This window comes from Columba livia, chromosome 4 (genome assembly GCF_036013475.1).
Source record: "Columba livia isolate bColLiv1 breed racing homer chromosome 4, bColLiv1.pat.W.v2, whole genome shotgun sequence".
NCBI classification, from domain to species: Eukaryota; Metazoa; Chordata; class Aves; order Columbiformes; family Columbidae; genus Columba; species Columba livia.
In genome coordinates this window covers 402,792-421,650 of record NC_088605.1, presented here as the reverse complement: position 1 = coordinate 421,650, position 18,859 = coordinate 402,792, and the positions used below count along the sequence as shown (strand labels likewise).

At 71.7% G+C, this 18,859-nt stretch overlaps 2 protein-coding genes across 10 annotated transcripts in view; one reads left to right on the top strand and one right to left on the bottom strand.

The window, feature by feature from the left end:
• Positions 1-966: 966 nt before the first annotated feature.
• DQX1 (DEAQ-box RNA dependent ATPase 1) lies at positions 967-7,501 on the bottom strand. Of its 2 annotated transcripts, XM_065060059.1 has the most exons (11): positions 6,681-7,497; positions 4,886-5,079; positions 4,259-4,634; positions 3,770-4,009; positions 3,434-3,533; positions 3,165-3,323; positions 2,831-3,022; positions 2,622-2,747; positions 2,000-2,190; positions 1,729-1,919; positions 967-1,542 (listed from the first exon to the last, which is right to left on the bottom strand). In XM_065060059.1, the coding sequence occupies exons 1-11, from the start codon at positions 6,957-6,959 to the stop codon at positions 1,362-1,364; spliced, it is 2,229 nt and encodes a 742-aa protein (XP_064916131.1). In that variant the 5' UTR covers positions 6,960-7,497; the 3' UTR covers positions 967-1,361. The 2 variants fall into 2 exon arrangements, with proteins under 2 accessions (XP_064916131.1, XP_064916132.1); XM_065060060.1 differs by lacking the exons at positions 967-1,542; positions 1,729-1,919; positions 2,000-2,190 and adding an exon at positions 2,207-2,546 and having other exon boundaries at positions 6,681-7,501.
• A 176-nt stretch (positions 7,502-7,677) lies between these two features.
• The window catches only part of LOC102085717 (dedicator of cytokinesis protein 2-like), a 75,158-nt gene continuing 63,976 nt past the window's right edge, over positions 7,678-18,859 (top strand). For 2 of the 8 annotated variants that reach the window (XM_065060039.1, XM_065060040.1), the window contains exons 1-14: positions 7,680-10,084; positions 11,838-11,921; positions 12,072-12,112; positions 12,290-12,345; positions 12,431-12,527; positions 12,598-12,746; positions 13,157-13,292; positions 13,410-13,564; positions 14,357-14,438; positions 15,439-15,574; positions 16,666-16,741; positions 17,720-17,796; positions 18,140-18,265; positions 18,362-18,486. In XM_065060039.1, coding sequence (XP_064916111.1) covers positions 10,027-10,084; positions 11,838-11,921; positions 12,072-12,112; positions 12,290-12,345; positions 12,431-12,527; positions 12,598-12,746; positions 13,157-13,292; positions 13,410-13,564; positions 14,357-14,438; positions 15,439-15,574; positions 16,666-16,741; positions 17,720-17,796; positions 18,140-18,265; positions 18,362-18,486 — 1,398 coding nt within the window. In that variant the 5' untranslated portion in view covers positions 7,680-10,026. Of the gene's footprint in view, positions 10,085-11,837; positions 11,922-12,071; positions 12,113-12,289; positions 12,346-12,430; positions 12,528-12,597; positions 12,747-13,156; positions 13,293-13,409; positions 13,565-14,356; positions 14,439-15,438; positions 15,575-16,665; positions 16,742-17,719; positions 17,797-18,139; positions 18,266-18,361; positions 18,487-18,859 lie in introns of all 8 variants that reach the window. The other 6 variants (XR_010472001.1, XR_010472000.1, XM_065060043.1 and 3 more) reach the window with 6 other exon arrangements.

Here is an 18,859-nt window from a genome sequence, read left to right as displayed (position 1 = left end):
CCCAGGACAGGATCCCCAGGACAGGCTGCCCAGGACAGGATCCCCAGGATGGGCTGCCCAGGACAGGATCCCCAGGATGGGCTCCCCAGGACAGGATCCCCAGGACAGGCTGCCCAGGACAGGATCCCCAGGATGGGCTCCCCAGGACAGGATCCCCAGGACAGGATTCCCAGGACAGGATCCCCAGGACGGGATCCCCACGATGGGCTCCCCAGGACAGGCGGCCCAGGACAGGCGGCCCAGGCTGGGCAGGGCAGGAGGCGCAAGCGGCGCTCGCTGCTCCTGCTCACGTACTTTCTGCAGTTCCTAGAAAGCAAAGGGGAAGTGGGGGCTGTGGGGAGGCCCAGCCCTCACCTTTCTGCCCAACCTTCGAGGTTCTGCGGTGGGGACAGGGCGGCGGGGTCTCCGGGCCCCTTCCCGGGAACAGCAGAGCCCCACGCGTGGGTGTGGGAGGGAAGGAGGGGACGGGAAGGAGGGGATGGAAAGGAGCAGACGGGAAGGAGGACACGGCGGGGCATCTGCCGAGATGGCAGTCCTGTGCCATGGTGCCGGGAGCCGTGCGACTCGCTGGAGGGGACCCCAAGGAGGGCAGGGAAGGTGCGCTGTGCCCCGGGGTGTCGCCGTGCCCTGTCCCGTCCCGGGGAGGCGCAGGGACCGCTGCACGCCCGGGCTGGCGCCCGCCCCCACACCAGCCGCAGCTTCCCCTCCGCTTCTGCAGAAGAGGGGCGGCCGCGGGGGAAGCCCCGTCCAAAGGGCAGGGCTGCCCTCGGCCGTACCCAGAACCAGGCGCGGGACGCCAGCGACACCAGGGCCACCTCGTGTCCAGAAACCCCCGGGAGAGGGGAGGCTGGGTGTGCAGAGTAGGGCTGGGGAGCCCTCACCCCACTGCAGGCCGGACCGTGGGGGTAACGGAGCCCACCCCACCGGAGCCTCCCCGGCTGTAATGAGGGACACGAGGCCAGGAGCAAAAGTCACAAAACTTTATACAGGACAGACACGCACGTGGCCCCTGGGCCCCAGCTGCTGCTCCCCCCGCGCACGGGGAGTGAGACGGGCAGGGCCGTGGCCCCAGCCCCAGGAAAACACGGGGCGAAGGAGCCGGGCGGGGGCCCCACAGGACACCCCAGGCCCGGGGCCAGCGCTCCCCGAACCGGCTCTGGCCCCAGGGCCAATGCTGGGGCCAGTCCCGTGGCCGCCGGCAGGGTGACCGCGGCGCAGAGCTGTGGTGGCAGCCGGCTCTGCCTGCACCTCCCCAGGGACCGGGCCGGCCCCGCAGCAGCACGGCTTTCCGGGCTCTCCCGGCCCCGGTGCTCGAGGGCCAGCCCAGACGGCCCCGGCGCAGGGGCTCCGGCGGCTCCAGCTCACTGCAGCACGCAGACCTCCCGCTCCTCATCCTCCCCGCCCGCCGCCTCGCCCAGCGGCTCTGGCAGCGCCGGCGCATCCTCCGCGGCCACCAGCTTCTCTCGCAGCTCCATCAGCAGGTCACGGCTCTCGCTGGGCGGCAGGTTGCTCAGGTAGTACTGGGGTGCCAGCTCCACCAGCCTGGGGGAATGGGGGGTCAAGGAGTGGACCCAGCCCTGGGTCTCCCTGGAGCAGCCTCCTCACTCCCCAACGTGGGGACGGTCCCCCCTGTCCCCGCACATCGCGCCCCAGGGCTGTGCCAGCTCCACAGCCATGCACAGGCACGGCCCGGGCACGTCCCGTCCCTTCCACCCGCAAGGCGCTCACATCTCTGGCTGGATCTCGGAGACCACGCGCAGACAGTTGTCCTGCGAGATGGTGAACTCGTGGTAGAGCACCCAGGGGGGCGGGCGCCGGGGGGGCTGCCGCAGCAGGTAGCAGCAGGCGGGGGGCAGGTGGGCCACGTGCTTGTGCGTCAGCATCACGTAGTTGCCGGAGCCGTCGATGTCCCGGGCCACCTGCGGAGCGCAGCGGGAGGGCAGCGGGGCCGCTGGCATGGATGGCCCCCTCGGCTGGGCCCGGCGCAACCCCCACCCACCTTGAGGAAGTAGCCAGAGATGAGGGCGCGCTGCAGGTTGAGCGCGTTGGCGGCGGTGCCGAAGGCGGGCGGCGACACGGGCAGCTCGATGCGCCGCATCACCTCCAGCAGCTCTGCCCGCACGATGCCCGCCAGCCGCAGGGCTTCCCCGCTCAGCCCGTGCTTGCGGCACCAGCCCTCGTCCCCATTGTCTGCAGAGACAGAGCGCGGTCACACCGCGGGGCCGCGCCGCAGGGCCAGGGCTGGGCCACACCACGGGGGCACGGCTGGGCCACACCAGCGGGTCACGCTGTGGGGACAGGGCTGGGTGAGCACAGACCCCGCATGAAGCGGGTGGCCTGGCTGGGGGCTCACGGGCCGCGAAACCAGGCACGGCTGCTCCCATGTGCCCTCTATGCAGCGGGGACAGGGACCATGCTGAGAACACCGTCCCCAGGCTGGGGCTGCGACACCCTGCAGCCAGGCTGGGGCACCCAGGTGGAGTCATGAACATGGCTGCAGTGCTTGTCCCCAGGAGGAGCAGGGGACACATGGGGGGCTGTGGGACCTGTGGAGGGATGTGGGACACGCTGTGGGGGACGCGGGACACGCAGCCCCTGCAGCCCAGCCCAGCCGCACTCACGCTGCTGGAAGGCGTTGAAGATGTTGATGAGGGTGAAGTGGTCCCCGTGGGGGTGCAGCAGTGCCCGCCGGCGCAGCGTCACCGCCTCCTCCAGGTGCGTGGACGGGGACACAAAGCAGGGGGATGCTGGGGACAACACTGAGAGGTCATCACGCGTCCTCCAGCACCCGCAGCCCCCAGTGGCAGAGGCGCCGCGCCCTGGCCGGTACCGGTGAGCATGGCGGCCAGGCTGACCATCTCCTCCACGCAGTCGAACTCGCAGGACGCGATGAGCGCCTTGGCCAGCTGCGGGTCCAGCGGGAACTCCGACATGATGATCCCCACCTCCGACAGGTTCCCGTCGTCGTCCAGGGCCGCCAGGTAATCCAGGTCCTCCAGCGCTTGCATCAGCGACTCGGGGGCTGGGGCGGGACGTCACCCAGGTGCCAGGCGTGGGCAGCCCTGCCCCGCTCCCCCCGCACCCGTGGGACCCCCAGCCCCTCCCCAGGGGCACCCCAGGCTGCAGGGACAGCCACAGCCAGCCCCCAGCTCCCCGCACACTACCTGGCCGGTCAAGGAAGTCGCACTGGCCCATGTCGGCGATGTCCAGGCGCTTGAGCAGCAGCACCAGGCGGCTGAGGCTGGTCTCGCTGACGTGGGGCGCGGGGCTGGGCGGCAGCCGCTGCTCGTAGAACGGCTCCGAGTAGAGGCGCAGGCAGGTGCCTGCGGAGCGGGGCTGTGAGCCGCGGCAGGGACACGGCCGGGGACGGGGCAGCAGGCGCAGGCAGGGGCTGCCGGGGACGCCAGGGCATGGGGACACACTCGGGGCTCACCTGGGGGGCTGCCGGCGGCTCGCTGCATGCGAGACTCCGCCTGGCTCTTGCTGATGGGCCGCAGCACCTGCGACTCTGCACGGATGCGGGGGTTGTAGACCTGCGGGCGCAGTGTGAGAGAGGACACAGGCCGTGCCACCGGCAGCGCCACCGCTGCCACCTCCCTGGGGCAGGTCCTGCAGCCCGCCCAGCATTGCCCAGCCCGGGGCACCCGCAGGGCTGGGACGACTTGGGGCAGAGACACAGCCCTCGCTGCTCCCGCCGGCTCGCAGAGCCAGCCCCCCGCTTGCCATCGCCCGGCCCCGTCCCGGCGTCCCGGCACCCGCCAGCACTCACACTGCGCAGCTCCAGCCCCGAGTCGATGACGAAGCGCACGGTGCCCAGGGAGAAGGACGAGTCCGCGAGCCAGTGGGTGACGATGACCCGTCGCTCCCGGCCGCTCTCCTCCGGCGCCTCGTACACCTTCTGCGCAGCGCGGCCCACGCCGGGGTGCAGGGGCAGCACCAGCAGCGGGCCCAGCGCCGGGCTCAGCGCCGCGGCCTCGCTCTGGATGGCCCGGCAGCACTCGGTGATCTCCTGAGGAAAGACGGGGGATGCGAGTGACACCCGCGGGCACCTGGAGCGGCCCCGTCCCCAGGACACAGTGCCGTGCCATGCGGGGAAAGACCCCGGTCCCACCAGCGCCTGCAGCCCCCAGGCACAGGAGCCCCGGCTCTTGCGGTTCAGTTCCCTGCAACCCCCAGGGCTCTCCGCATGCAGCTGAGGGGCCCCCCACCCTCCCCCCGGCCCCCACGGTGTGCCCCCGCCGCGGGCACCGCAGCACACCTGCTCGCTGGCCAGGAAGAGCAGGACGTGGCCGGGCTCGCGCCGCCGGTGGATGTCCAGCACGGCCTGGCAGGCGGCCGCCACGTGTCCCCGGGCCTGCAGGTCCCGGTACAGCAGCTGTGGGGGGGGCCCGGGTGCCGGCACCCGCACCACCGGCGGGTCCCCGCAGAAGGCGCGCAGCCGCTCCTCCATGGCGGGCGCGGTGACCAGCACCAGGCGCAGCGCGGGGCGCTGGCGCAGCACGTCCTTCAGCAGCCCCAGCAGCACGTCGCTGGGCACCGTGCGCTCCTGCACCTCGTCCAGCACCACCACGCCGTACTGCCGCAGCAGCGGGTCCGACGTCATCTCCCGCAGCAGCATCTCGTCCGAACAGAACCTGCCGCCAACGGCCCGTCAGCGCGGGGGCCACGGGGCCCTTGGCTCTGGGGGTGCACCCCGCGGGTGTCCCTGCAGGCAGCCCCAGCGGAGCACGACACGGCCCCCCAGGCCAGGAGCCCCCGCTGTGGCGCCGGGGGGGCAGGGCAGCCCCGCTCCTCGCTCCCTAACGAGGCCAGGCCGGATTAAGGGATTAGGCTGCAGGCGGAGCTCAGCAGGATTAGCGCCGCGGCGCAGGCAGCCCCGCCATACCTGAGGATGGTCTCGGTGGTGCAGCAGTCCTCGTGCGGCACGCAGTAGCCCACCTCGTGGCCCAGGTTCAGGTCCATCTCGTCGGCCACGCGCAGGGAGAGGCTGAGGGCGGCCAGGCTGTGGGGCTGGGCACAGGCCACCAGCCCGTGGGCAAACTGCAGGGACAGCGCGTACTCGGCGCACCACTGCGGGATCTGCGGGGACAGGGCGGGGGCTGGGGACAGCGTGGCCCCGGCAGGAGCGCAGGATGTCCCCCTGTGCCCCCAGAAGGGCAGAGGGACCCTCCCCACAGCCACCCCCTGAGACCCGGCTGCAGGACGTCTCTGCAGAGCCCGTACAGGAGCACCCAACAGCCCCGGCAGGACTGTCCCTCCCCAGCACTGTCACTTGTGAGCCCAACAGCCTGTGACACCAGCCCCAGCGCCCCACGCCCGCAGCTTTCTGCCTCACTGTGGGACGGCCCGGCCCTCGCACCGAGGACACGGGACACCAGCCCGTGCTCGAGAGGCGTCTGGACAGTCCCTGAACAACCGCTGTGGCTCGGGCCGGCCCTGGCGCCACGGGCAGTGGGACAGACGATGCGCCGGTCCCTTCTGACCCGAGCCCTGCTCACTCTCACCAGCCCCGGCCCCTCTCCGGTGCCCCCGGGCAAGTCCCAGCCGGCTCCAGCACAGAGCCGTGGTCACCGGCCACGTCTGCACGATCCAGACCTTGCAGCAGCTGCAAACCTGGGCCAGCGCCTCCAGCACCCTCATGTGGGGCCAGAGGGACCACACATCACCCCGGGAAACCCAGGGAGGAAAACACCAGGCGTGGCTGCTGCCCGAGCACCTGTCCCCGCAGGACGGTCCCGGGGCCACGCGATGTCCCTCGGGCACTGGGGCGCAGGGATCTGCTGCTTAACTGCACGGGCAGCCCCGGCTGCAACAATGGTGAAGAGACCCAGCTTTGGGTAGAAAGGCGGCGTTTGAGGAGTGCTGGCACACCAGCAGCCCCAGGCCCCGCGGGGACCGTGTCCAAACGCGGCCCAGCCCTGGGCCAGGCCAGCCTGCACACGGGCTTCACGCCCCAAACCCGGCACCCACGGGCGGCCGGTGCCGCGGGCTCAGCCCAGACCTGTGCTCAGCGGGGTCACACCCAGGGGAGGTGGTTTGGGCAAGTGGCCCCGAGGCTACTGCCAACACAACTGCCAACACCACAGTGGCCCCAGAGACCGGCAGCCGCCGTGTCACGCAGCGCACAGCCGGCCCCGCCAGGGCCACGGCTGATCCCCCACCGGGTCAAAGTCTGCGTGACGATGTCCGCGGTGCCGCAGCAGGGCTGCCGGAGGGACTGGCTCTCTGGGGCAGGCAGGCAGGACCCGGCACCAGCCCAGTGCCGGGGACGGGCCGTTCCTCCCCTGCGCCCGCCTGACGCCCTGTGCCACCGTGGCAGCTGCTCCCAGGCAGCCGCAGCAGCACCTCCCGGCTCGTGCCGAGGCTTTGCCCGCGGCCTCAGCGCCTGCCCTGGCGCATCCTGGCGTGCGACTGCCCGGCTCTGCCTCGCGCCGGGCTCATCGCAGCCACGCGCTCCAGGTACCGCGGTGGAGCCCAAGCTCCGGGGGGCCCGTCACCCCCTGTTCCCCAGCAGCCCAGACGGTGCCGCAGGGTCCAGGAGCCGCCGTGCAGCCAAGGCCCCGTCCCTGTGCCTCTGGCCGCAGCCCCAGGCTCCCGGCTTCCCGCGCACCGCAGCCCCGGCAGCACACGCTGCTGACGCAGGGGCGAGCACCGGTCGCTCCCGGCACAGCCGCGCTCACCTGGGTGCTCTTGCCGGTGCCGGGGGGCCCGGACACCAGAATGATGCCGCTGTTGCCTTCCAGGTGCTCCATGAAGCTGTACTTGGTGGTCCAGACCGGCAGGTCCCGGCGCTGCCGCAGCAGCTGGTAGTAGCGGGAGGAGAAGGGCAGCCCGTCGTACGGGTTCACCTCCAGGTCGCCATCAGCGCCCAGGGCCGGGTCCTCGTCCTCGTCCTCCACCAGCGCCGAGCCGGGGCCGCGCTGCCGGGCCGGGGAGCCGGGGGCCCCGCTGCCGGCCATGGCGGGGACACCGGGGCTGCGGGGACACCGGGGCTGCAGGGACAGGCGGGAGCTGCGGCGGCCCCAGCGGGTCCCGGCAGAGCCGGGGCGGCCGCTGCTGACCCTCCCGGCCCCGGTAGCAGCCGGTGCGGCCACCGACCCGTCCCGCGGGGGACACGGGGGACAGGGACGGGCAGGACGGCAGGGACAGAGGGGGACACGGCCCGGGCAGGGCAGCAGGACAGGCCGGGGACCGGGGCAGGTGGGAGGATCAGGCCGGTCCTGGACCGAGCGGCGTGCGGCAGCCGGCCTGGGCTGTGCGTGGGGAACCGGGCCGAGGCACAGGGGTGCGGGACACGGCGGGCACCCCGGAGGCGGGCGGGCAGCCCGGGGCCGGTCCCGGCGGGCGGACCCGAACGGCACGGGCCGTGTCGGGCCGGGGGAAAGGGGATGGAACGGACCGGGCACCTGAGCACCGGGACCAGACCGGACCTCACCGGACGGGTTCCCCGGCTCAGCCCCCCGCGCCGCGGCTCCGGTTCCGGTTCCGGTTCCGTTCCGGCCGCCGCTCACCTGCGCGCGCCGCCGCCACCGCGGGCCCTGCGGGGGGAGAGCGTCAGGTGACCGTCACGTGGCTCCGCCCACGGCCGCCAATCAGCGCCGCGGGGCGTGCCCGGGACCGCGCGACCCCGGGCGCGGCAGGGGCGCGTGTGGGCACGGAGGGGGCGCCTGGGACCTGCCGGTGTCCGTGTCCGTGTCCGTGTCCGTGTCCGTGTCCGTGTCCGTGTCCGTGCCCGTGCCCGTGCCCGTGTCCGTGTCCGTGCCCGTGCCCGTGCCCGTGCCCGTGTCCGTGCCCGTGCCCGTGCCCGTGCCCGTGTCCGTGCCCGTGCCCGTGCCCGTGCCCGTGCCCGTGTCCGTGCCCGTGCCCGTGCCCGTGCCCGTGTCCGTGTCCGTGCCCGAGCCCGTGCCCGCGTCCGCGCCCGTGCTGCGCCCCGCGCTGCCCGCCCCTCCGCTGCCAGGCCCCGGTGGGTGCTCCCGTTGCTCGGCTGCAGCCCGAGCCCGCCAGCATCCCGTACCCGTGTCGGGCACCCCGTTACCGGGCATCCCGTGCCCGTGTCGGGCACCCCGTTACCGGGCATCCCGTGCCCGGGACCCCGCGCCCGAAGCGGCGGTCTCATCCCGCAGGGCTCCCAGCGCGGCCAGCAGGTGGAGCTCCCGGACCGGCAGACGGCCCGTTACAGCCCGGCGCGGAGCTGCCGCCGGGCCGGGCCGGGCAGGGCCTGCGGGGCTGGGGGAGTTCGAGGCTCCGAAGCTGCCGGCAGTTACCGCTCCGCCCCCACGCTCCGGGCGGGCCCCGCCGTGCCCGTACCCCGCTGCGCCGGCTGCTTGACCCGGTGCTGCAGCCCCGGTGCGGCCGGTCCCGCCGGCAGGCGCTGGCTGCTGCGGCTCCCGCCCTCGCACCTCGGCCCCGGGCGGCAGCTCCTGCACCGAAGGTTCCGCTGCAGCCCCACGGCAAGTGTCCCTGGGCTGTGCCGCGCCATCCCACCGCGCCATCCCACCGCGCCATCCCACCGCGCCATCCCACCGCGCCATCCCACCGCGCCATCCCACCGCGCCATCCCACCGCGCCATCCCACCGCGCCATCCCACCGCGCCCTGCCGGCACCGCCGCCCTGGCAGTGACCCCGCTGTGCCATCCCACCGCGCCCTGCCGGCACCGCCGCCCCGGCGGGGACCCTGCTGTGCTGCCACCCACGACCAGGCCCAGCAGAACGGAGGACGCCGGTGGAGCGGTGACGGTCCCAGGGGTCGTCCCCTCCAGCTCTCTGTGCTTGGGGGCCCTTCAGTGCTCCCGGCCAGCTCCTTGCTCCCCATACCCAGCTCTGCTGGCTCACCCAGAGCTGCTCATGCTCTCTCTCCCATGGCCTGTCCATCCCCTCCCCAGGCCACAGGGTCCAGGAGGGCTGCCCGGGGCAGAATTTGGGACAGGAGTCTGTCCTGGGGCCGGGGTGACCCGTGGGCCAGGGGAACCGCTCCCGGGTGACCACGGTGCAGGCTCAGGCTGTGGGAGGAGGTGGGGGCTGCGAGGGGGGCGCAGGGCAGATGGAGAAGTGACGGAAAGGTGGCTCAAGCTGCGGGAGCAGCAGCCCGGCTGCGGCGGCCCTGGAGCAGCTCTCGGGAGGACGTGAGTCCCAGGGCAGCTTGGCTGTGGGGACAGAGGGGCCGGCCAGCGCCGGCGTTGGCTGAGCAGGGCCAGGGAACAAGCACCATCCCCGCGGGCGCTGGACAGCCGGGGTTTGCAGCGGGCGGGAGGAAGGAAGTGGTTGATGCTGAACCGTTGCTTTGCTTGCCGTCCTGGGGCCGCAGGGAGCACAGGGCTGGTGCGGGTCAGGCCGCAGCGTGCGCTGCACCGGCATTCGCCACCGAGCCTCGTGCACCGAGGGCTGAGGACGGGCGGCCGGGCTGGGCAGGCGGAGGCCAGTTCCCTGCAGGGCTGCTCCGGGCGCGGGGCCGGCCCGGGGGCTGGGCTCCCCGCGCTCCCCGGGCGGCTGGAGCTGCGCTGGCTCCGAGTCTGGGGCTGCCGCCCGTGTCCTGGGTCTGCTGCCCGTGTCCGGGGCCACCGCCCGTGTCTGGGGCCGCCGCCCGTGTCCTGGGGCCTCCGCCCGTGTCCGGGGCCGCCGCCCGTGTCCGGGGCCGCCGCCCGTGTCCTGGGGCCGCCGCCCGTGTCCTGGGGCCTCCGCCCGTGTCTGGGGCCGCCGCCCGTGTCTGGGGCCGCCGGGCCCTGGCTGCGCAGCTCAGCCCGGGGGCTCCTGGTGCCGCAGCATCGCTCGGGCCAGCAGCCCCATTCCCCCGCGGCAGGGCCGGTGACCCACGCAGCGTTGGCCCTGGGGGGTGGTGTGGCAGGTCCCGGGGCTCTGTCCCCGCCGCCCCTGCTCCGGCTCGCTGTGGGGTGCTGCCGGTTGGGTGGGTCCCTGCAGCACCCGCTGCGCCGTGAGGAAGCGGAGGTTTGCACAAGCCGGTGAGGTACACGTGACCGGGGACCGCGGCAGGAGGAACCAGCAGCCGCCCCACGCAGGGTCCTGGTCTCATGGCACAACCGGACATGGCCCCGTGGCTGCCCACCAAGGAGGAGAAGTATGGTGTGGGTAAGTGCCAACGCGCGGGTGCCGCTGGGCTCCCCGGAGGGTGCAGGGTGGGCGGGATGGTGCCGACGGCTGGGGTGATGCTGACGGTGACCGTGGCTGCGGTGGCCCCGTGGCAGCGGGCTGTGGTGGGGCGGGTGGGCGATGGTGGGGGCTGCAGGTGAACGGTGCCGGTGGTGCCGGGCTGGGTGCTTGTGGCGACATGAGGGGGTGCAGGGTAGGGGCTGGGTCTGGTCACTGCTGGTGCTGGGCGGCCGGTGGGCGCAAGGACAATGGGGGTGCCGGCGGAGGCTGCAGGGCTGGGGACAGGTGGCCCAGGGACACGGGGCTCAGCACCGCAGGGGTCAGCGGGACCACACTGAGCACGGCTGGTGCTGGTGGGGCCGGGAGCTGCGGGGCTGAGCGGGAGGCAGAGCGCTGGGGCAGGCGCTCGGTGCAGGATCCGGCCCCCGGGCTGTGGGCCTGGGCTGGGCCCGGCTGCTGAGGCGCAGAGGCCTCCCCAGGGGCTGGCTGGCTTGTTAGCAGGGATGGTCAGCAGGGACAGCTAGCTCGAGCGGGCTGCTCTCGGGGACGTGTCCTGGGAACCCCGGAGCCACCCCAGGAACGTGCCTCCGGTCCCAGCTGGGGCTTCGCTCCCGGCCGCTGCATCGGGGCTGGCAAAGCCCTGGGCAAACCCTGCACCTCCAGCCCAGGGCCCCCGTGCCGACCCCGGCCCGTGTGAGCACCCCCGTGCGAGCACCCCCCTGCGCCCCCGCTGGCCCGTGCAGCCCTGCACCCTTTCCCGTTTCTGAGGGGCCATTTCCCGCCCCCGCCTTGGGCTGCCCGCAGCCCCGGGAGCGAGGGCAGAGCCCCACGGGGACAGCAGCATGGGGAGCGGGGGGACAGCACCGGAATCAGGGTCCCGTCTGGGTTCCTGCCTGTCCCCACGGGTGTCACCAGCCCCGGGAGGGAGCCTGGCCCGGTGGGGGCTGGGCGTGGAAGGGGCTGTGGGTAGCGAGTGGGGACTGTAGGGCGGCAGGAGGGTCTCTGGGACCTCAGGGCTCGTGCTGCTGTGGGGTGTGCTGGAGCCACACGGGGTTTCGAGGAGCCGTGTGGCTCTGGGAGCGTCACAGCGGGGGCTGGCGCTGGGCACAGGGCACAGGGCACAGGCAGTGTCCCCGCTGGAGCCCGGCTGCCGGCGGGGCTGCGGGGACTGTCCCAGGCACGGGGTGCAGCCAGTCCTGGGGCCGAGCCAGGGCTGGCTCCGGCAGACAGAGCTGTCCCTGTCCCTGGGACCAGAAATAGCGGCAGCACTAACCGCAGCACGGCCGGTGCAGCCCGTGCCGCAGCAGGAAGTGTTGGCACCGCGAGCTCCTGCACTCCCCCGACGGCTCCCCCCGCCACCCCCTGCCACTGCCACCCCCTGCCACTGCCACCCCCTGCCACTGCCACCCCCTGCCACTGCCAACCCTGCCACTGCCACTGCCACCCCCTGCCACTGCCACCCCCTGCCACTGCCACCCCCTGCCACTGCCAACCCTGCCACTGCCAACCCTGCCGCTGCCACCCCCTGCCGCTGCCACCCTGCTGCCCCTGCCAGCTCCCCCTGGGTCTGCGGGGCTGGGACCCCGCACCGTCTCTCAGGGCTGAGCAATGGCTGTTGTGGGGCCCTGCTGCCTGTGGGGAGGCTGCCGGGGGGCTCACTGCCCTGAGAAGGGCACAGGGTGAGGGGTCTGGGTGAGGGACCCCGGCTTGCAGCTCCCGGCTCTTCCCGCAGCCCTGTGGAACTTCCCACGCACCCACGAGCATCACCTCCCGCTGCAGATCGGGGAGACGGTGCACATCCTGCAAGCCTCTGAGGGTAAGGGGGGCCCCGGCTGCACCCCGACACCGGCTGGGTGACCCTCCCTCAGCCACGCTGCCGGCGGGCACCCAGCCCTGCCGTGCCATGCTGCGGGCTGCTGTCCCCGAGCCCGGCTGACGTGTCCCTGTCCCTGTCCCTCCCTGGCAGGCTGGTACCGCGGGTACTCGCTCCGGAACAGGGCTGTGCGGGTAGGTGAGGGGGCCTGGGGTGTGGGGGGGTCCAAGGATGGCTGGTGGCTTGTCCTGTCCCTGCTGCAGCACGGCCAGGCTGAGACCCTCAGTCCCAGGACAGGGTCCCCTGGCCGTGCCCCCCCAGGGGCTGTGTCCTGCCCAGCCTGCGGGCACTGACGGCTCCGGCTCCCCCAGGGCATCTTCCCTGCCTCGCTCATCCACCTGAAGGCGGCCGTGGTGCAGCGCAGGGGGTAGGTACCGCAGGGCATGGGGGTGGCCCCATCAGCCCCCCAGTGTGGGGGCTGCAGGGCTGCAGGGCTCCCCGTGCCCCCCCAGGGCAGAGGAGAGCCTGGTTCCTGCCGAGATGCCCATGGTGCAGGAGATCACCACCACGCTGCGCGAGTGGGCCACCATCTGGAAGCAGCTCTACGTGGTGAGGGCCGGGGGGATGCGGGCGCTGGGGGGCCGTGGGGCCGCGCAGTGACCTGGTGCGGCACCCGCAGGCGGGGCAGACGGAGCGGTACCGGCAGGTGAAGCAGATGATGTGCGAGCTGATGGAGCGGCGCTTGCAGCTGCTCTCGGGGACGCTGCCCAAGGACGAGCTCCTGCAGCTCAAGAAGGAGGTGACGGGCAAGATCGACTACGGCAACAAGTGAGTGTGGGGACAGGACGGGGGTCTGGGCACCTGCAGCCCAGCGCGGTGCTGAGGGACACTTGGCCTCTCTGCTGTGGTGTCCCTGCCAGCCTGGCTGTCCCTGTGTCACCATCACCCTGGCTGGGTGTCCCTGGGACACCCTGTGTCCCCAGTGTGCTTGCTGGCTGTCCTGTGGTGGCTGGGGACAGTGAGAGCTGGTGACTGTGAAAGCCATCTGGCCAAGAGCTGTTGGCAGCAAGCCCTGGGTGGGACAGGAGAGCGTCCCCTCGCCAGGGCTCTGCTGGGACCCACTGGGGTCTGTCCGGCACCCTCAGGCCCCATGCCAGCCTGTACCTGGGCCGGTGGGTCCCCCCAGGTGCACAGCCCCGTGTCCTCTGCCCCAGCCTCACCTGTCCCGTCCCCCACAGGATCCTGGCGCTGGACCTGGTGGTGCGGGACGAGGACGAAAACATCCTGGACCCCGACAGTACCAGCGTCATCAGCCTGTTCCAGGCGCACCGGAGGGCTGCGCAGACCATCACGCAGCGCATCCAGGAGGAGACGGTGAGAGCCAGCGCTGCCCTGGCACGCCGACCCCCGTGCCCAGAGCCCGCTGCCCCCCGTGTGGCTGTGCTGTGCCGCGGGTCTGCGCCACGGGGCTGAACCGTCTCGTGGCCGCAGAGCCCGCAGCAGAGCGCGCTGGGCTGCAGCACCCGCCGGGCGGCCTCGCCGTCCCACAGCCTCTACCTCTGCGTGCGCAACTTTGTCTGCAACATCGGGGAGGAGGCGCAGCTCTTCATGGCGCTGTACGACCCCGCCGAGCAGCGCATCATCAGGTGGGCAAGGGTGTGGGGCCAGCCCCCACCGACCCTGCCCCAGCTCGGCTGGTGCCCGTCCTGCTGCTCCCCGCAGTGTCCCTGTCCTGGCTCCCTGCACGGGGACGCCCCTGGGTACCCCCAGGCCGCCCTGGGCTGCCCATCCTGCCCGCCCTGGGCTGCCCATCCTGCCCGCCCGGCTCAGCACTTCTCGAGGGGAAGAGGCTCGTCCCTTCCGCGGGGTTTTCACCTCCGGAGCGGAGAGTTTGTCGCAGTGTGCAGGGTGTGCATGTCCCATGGGACACCCGTGGCTCACAGCCCTGTCCCGTGGGACACCTGTGGCTCGTCCTGCCCGGGTGCTGTGTGCCCGACACCCTGTGGCACATTGCGCTGTGCTGTGCCGTGCCGCCCTGCGCAGATCTGCCCGCGGCAGGTGGGTGCTGGCTCATGGGGCAGCGTGGCCCCGTGCACAGGACCCGTGAGCTGACACGTCCCGCACACTGCGAGCTGCGTGTCCCGCGGGCAGGGCTGGCTGGCAGTCCCGCTGCCGGGGGTGGCCGGGCCGGGCCAGTCCTGTGTCACCGCTGGGGCCACTGGTGGGACGAGGGGTCCGTGCGGGGCAGCTGGCAGAGGCCAGGTGTGTGAACCGGGCTGAGCAGCACCCTGTCCGTGGCCGGAGCCTCCAGCCCCGTTGTGGTGTTTCCCCGTGGGCCGCAGCCGCTGCCCGTGGGGCCCGGGGGCATGCTGAGCTCCCGCTCTGCCGTGGCGGTGCCTGGCCCCACTGTGGCTCCTCAGCCCTCGCCTCCCCCGCAGCGAGAACTACGTGATCCGCTGGGCCAGCACCGGCGTCCCCCAGGACATCGAGCTGCTCAACAACCTCAAGGCTGTGTTCACGGTGAGCGCAGCCCCTGGGGGCGCTCCCCAGCGCTGCCTGGGTCTGCTCCCTGCTGCCTGCCGACGTGTCCCCAGCGTTTTGGGTGCATCCAGCACCACGCACAGGACCCTGGGCCTCGCCACAGCCCACGTGCCCCCCGAGCAGCCAAACCCCGCTGCTGCCCACTGCTTTCCCCTGCTGGCTGTTTCCCACATGTTCCCAGCCCTGCAGCTGCGGCACAGACCCCCGTGCTGGCACTGGAATGGGGGCACCTGCCCTGGGGCTGCCCCAGGAAGCCCCCGCTCCGGCTCAGGGTGCGTGGGGCAGTTGGGGTGCCCGTGCCCCGTCTCTGCACCGTCCCTGCCCACAGCCGGCTCAGGGCCCTGGCCGCGGGCAGGAGCAGGCGCAGGCAGCGCAGGCAGCTCTGCTGAGCCAGCCATTTTCCCGCTGCGCCAGCAGAGCCGAGCTGACCCTCAGGACGGCCCAAGCGCAGCCATCGATATGCAGATGAGCCAGGAAAATCGATGCTAATGAGCAGCATCAGCACTTCCAGCCCCCGCAGCCCAGCTCCCCCGGCTCTCACCCAGTTCTGACCCCTGCCTGCTGCTGGTGGCGGCCGCGTGTCCCCGCGCACCGCGGCGTGTCCCCGCGCACCGCGGCGTGGCCCTGTGCACCGCGGCGTGTCCCCGTGCACCGCGGCGTGGCCCTGTGCACCGCGGCGTGGCCCTGCCCTGTGCCACAACCCTGTGCCACAGCGCCAGGGTGGCCCCTGCGGGACCCAGCTCCCATGGGGTGCCTCAAACTGGGGTGCGTGGCCACCCCCCGAGCCCCACGCTGTGTCAGAGCTGTCCCCTCCCAGGTGACATGTCCCCCCGGCCATGCTGGCTGCCGCTGGCTGCCCCGTGGGGCCATCGGTCCCCACCAGCCCCAGCATTGTCCCTGTCCCTTGGGCTCAGGCTGCCGGGCTGGCAGAGGCACATCGCACGCGGTGCCGCCGGCTCACGCAGCCCCTGACCCCCAGGACCTGGGCAGCACAGACCTGAAGCGGGAGCGGCTGTTCCTGGTGTGCCAGATCATCCGCGTGGGACGCATGGACCTGCGGGACAGCTTCAGCCGCAAGCTCAGCACGGGGCTGCGGCGGCCCTTCGGCATCTCCGGTGAGCGCGCGGCTGCGCGGGTGCAGAGGACAGACCTCGCTGTCTGCACCGGCACCCCAGCACCCACCTCCTGCCTGCCGGGCTCGGGGTCTCCCTGCATGGGGGTGTGGGGGTTCAGGGCTGCTCCTGCCCCTGCCAGGCACCCCCATCCCGACACAGGCCCCGATGCCACTGCCGTGGCTGTTTGCCCCGTCCCCCACGCTCGATGCCCCATGTCCCCATCCCAGCCGGACACACAGCCCCCGGTCCTGCTCTGGGCATTGATCCCCATCGGCTGGCTGCGCTAGGAAATTGTTGATCTTGGCTAATTAGTGTGTGCTGGGACCTCAGCCACAGAGAAGTTACCAGGTGAATTACCAGCAAATCCGTGGCTGACTGGGTTCCGAGCTGAGCGTGTTCCTGTGGAGGGGACAGACAGAGGGACTGTCCTGGTGCCTGTTCTGCAGTGACCTGTCCGTCCTGCACTGAGCCCCCTGTCTGTCCTGCACCAAACCCCCGTCCCTGGGTGGTGGAGGGTTCTGGATATGGCTTGTTTTGGCCCAAATCTGCCCGAGAGCTCTGAGGTCACCTGTGGTGATGGTCTCAATGATGGCTGCACCGTGTCTGTGCCGTTCCCCAGAGGTGCGCAGCTGGAGGGACACGGTGCTGTCCCCAGCAGCCAGGGAAGTGCTGGTTGAGGAGGGGGAGCCAGGGTGGGCTTGGTGCTGCCGAGGTGTTCCGCAGAGGGACCCTGCACCGTGCCGGGGCTGGTGCTGCCACAGCTCCCCGCAGCATCCCTGTGTGTGAGCTGTGCCGGGTGCCAGGTCGTCACCATGGTGCTGTGTGGGTGCCAGGTTCCTCCTGCCAAAAGCCCCAAGCAGCTCGGAGTGTCTGTGGGTGGCAGAGGGGTCTCGGTGGGGCAGGACGACCCCCCATGGGGCACAGACCAGAGCACAGCAGGGTCAGAGCTGGGGACGCGGGCACAGCGGTGGCTGCAGGGTGGGACAAAACTGTCCTGGGTGCTGGTCCCTGGAGGATTCTGCACAAAGGGCCCTGGGCTGGGGGTGCCAGCGCCCCGGCAGCTCCCCCAAGCTGCCGCCTCTGTGCCGCAGTGATGGACATCACGGACATCACCAAGGGCAAGTGCGAGAGCGACGAGGACAAGCAGCACTTCATCCCCGTGCACCTGTGAGTCCCGGGGGAGAAGGCGGCGGGGCCTGTGGGTGGGGGCCTGTGGGTGGGGGCTGTGGGTGGGGGGCTGTGGGCGGGGGGCTGTGGGTGGGGGGCTGTGGGTGGGGGGCCTGTGGGTGGGGGCTGCGGGTGGGGGGCAGTGGGTGGGGGGCCTGTGGGTGGGGGCTGCGGCTGGGGGGCTGCGGCTGGGGGGCAGTGGGCGGGGGCCGCAGTGCTCTGCGGGCCTGGCTGGCCCGGGGACATCGGCTGCAAGGGGGGCAAGATGTACCGGGATGAAAGAGAAAGGATTTTTCCTTTAAACGTGGCTTTGCAAAGGGACCATGGATCCTGGGACACGGTGTCACCAGGGCCAGACCCCCAGAGCAGAGGAGGTGTTTCTGTGGGCAGGGCCGCGCTCAGGGTACCGGAGCCCTGTGGAGCTCTGTCCCCTCGGGCACATGGCGCTGGGGTCCCAGGGCTGGGGTGGATGGGGACAGGCTGAGAGCTGGGCTGTTCAGCTGGAGAAGAGAAGCTCCTGGGAGACCTTATTGCGGCATTTCCCGACTTAAAAGGGGCTGATAAGAGAGATGGGGACAGACTTTTGAGCAGGGCCTGTTGTGACAGGACAAGGGGTGATGGTTTAAACTAAAGGAGGGAGATTCAGGCTGGACATGAGGAAGGAATTGTTGCCCTGAGGGTGTGGGAGCCTGGGCAGGTTCCCAGAGAGGTGGTGGATGAACCATCCCTGGAGACATCCCAGGCCAGGCTGGACGGGGCTCTGAGCAACCTGAGCTGGTGAAGATGTCCCTGTCATGGCAGGGGGGGCACTGGGGGGCTGGGAAGGTCCTTCAACACAAACCTCTGTGGTTCTGTGATGCCATCCTGCTGGGGTCCCTGTACTGTGTCCCCGTGCTGGGGTCGGTGGCAGCCGCGGGAGCAGCCATGGGGTCCCCGTGTGTGTGAGCTCCTCCGGATCGCCCGCTCTGGTGTCTGCAGGGCAGCTGGTGACGATTTTCTTCACAACATGATCAAGAAGGCAGTGGAGGGGAAGGACATCAACCACAAGGGACAAGGTAGAGCCCCCGGCACATCCCGCATTTCCCTGTGGCTGGTACTGGTGCTGGGGGCCAGGCAGCCCTTGGCCCCACGCTGGGGTCCCCCCGTGTTGCTCCTCGCGGGGTTTGGGGGCTCCTGACCGGCCCTGGGCCCCTCCTGCTGCCCCCGGCTCCTGTCTACTGTCACCCAAAGCTGCTTCGGCTGCAGGGCTGTGAGGTGACCCTGGGCGCAACCGGGGCTCACCGTGCCGATTGCCCGGCCGTCAGGATCGTAGCGGGACGGGGTGGCGAGAGGAGGCATGTGTGGCACAGCCCGAGCCACGCTGGTGGCTCCATGGGGACGATGTCTCTGTCCCTGCAGGGTTCTGGGTGTCCCTGAAGATGCTGTGGGGTGACCTGAGCCAGGTGCGGAAGGACCACCCCCACCTGGTGGACCGCAGCACGGTGGTGGCACGCAAGCTGGGCTACCCGGAGGTCATCATGCCAGGCAAGCGGGGCGGCACGCTGGGCCACCCAGGGTGGTCTCTGGGCATGCCAGCGTGGGGGCAAGGGGGTCCCGCTGCTGACAGGGCTGTACCCGCAGGGGACGTCAGGAACGACATCTACCTGACGCTGGTGCAGGGCGAGTTCGACAAGGGGAGCAAGAAGACGCAGAAGAACGTGGAGGTGACGGTGTGCGTCTGCGACGAGTCGGGCGGCGTGCTGCAGGTACGGCAGGTGCTGGATCGGGCCCGGGCTCGCTGTCCCCCTTGTCACCCCCTGCGGCAGAGGCAGCAGCACTGGTGCCAGCAGGAACGGCTGGAGCAGCCCCTGTGGCTACTATAGCAGTCCCTGTGGCTACTGGAGCCCCTGAAGCTGCCCTTCAGAAAAAAGAACTGGGAAGGCGGTGGGAAGGGACAGAAAGTCCCCTCCCCTGGGGACATGCAGCCCCTGGCCACCCCGAGGCCGCGGCTCAGCCCCGGTTCCCCCCAGGACCGGCTGTTGCCCCGTCTCTCCAGCGTGTCCGCTCTCACTTCCAGCACTATTCAGGGCACAGGCTGCGCGCTGCTGCGGGTCCCGCGGGGCTGGGGGCACAGCCCCC

Coding starts and splice junctions, on each gene's coding strand:
- DQX1 (XM_065060059.1), bottom strand. CDS start 6,959: ATGGCCGGCAGCGGGGCCCCCGGCTCCCCGGCCCGGCAGCGCGGCCCC. Junction 4,635..4,885: donor ACCACCGAGACCATCCTCAG/GTATGGCGGGGC, acceptor CGTTGGCGGCAG/GTTCTGTTCGGACGAGATGC. Junction 3,023..3,164: donor CGACTTCCTTGACCGGCCAG/GTAGTGTGCGGG, acceptor GTCCCGCCCCAG/CCCCCGAGTCGCTGATGCAA.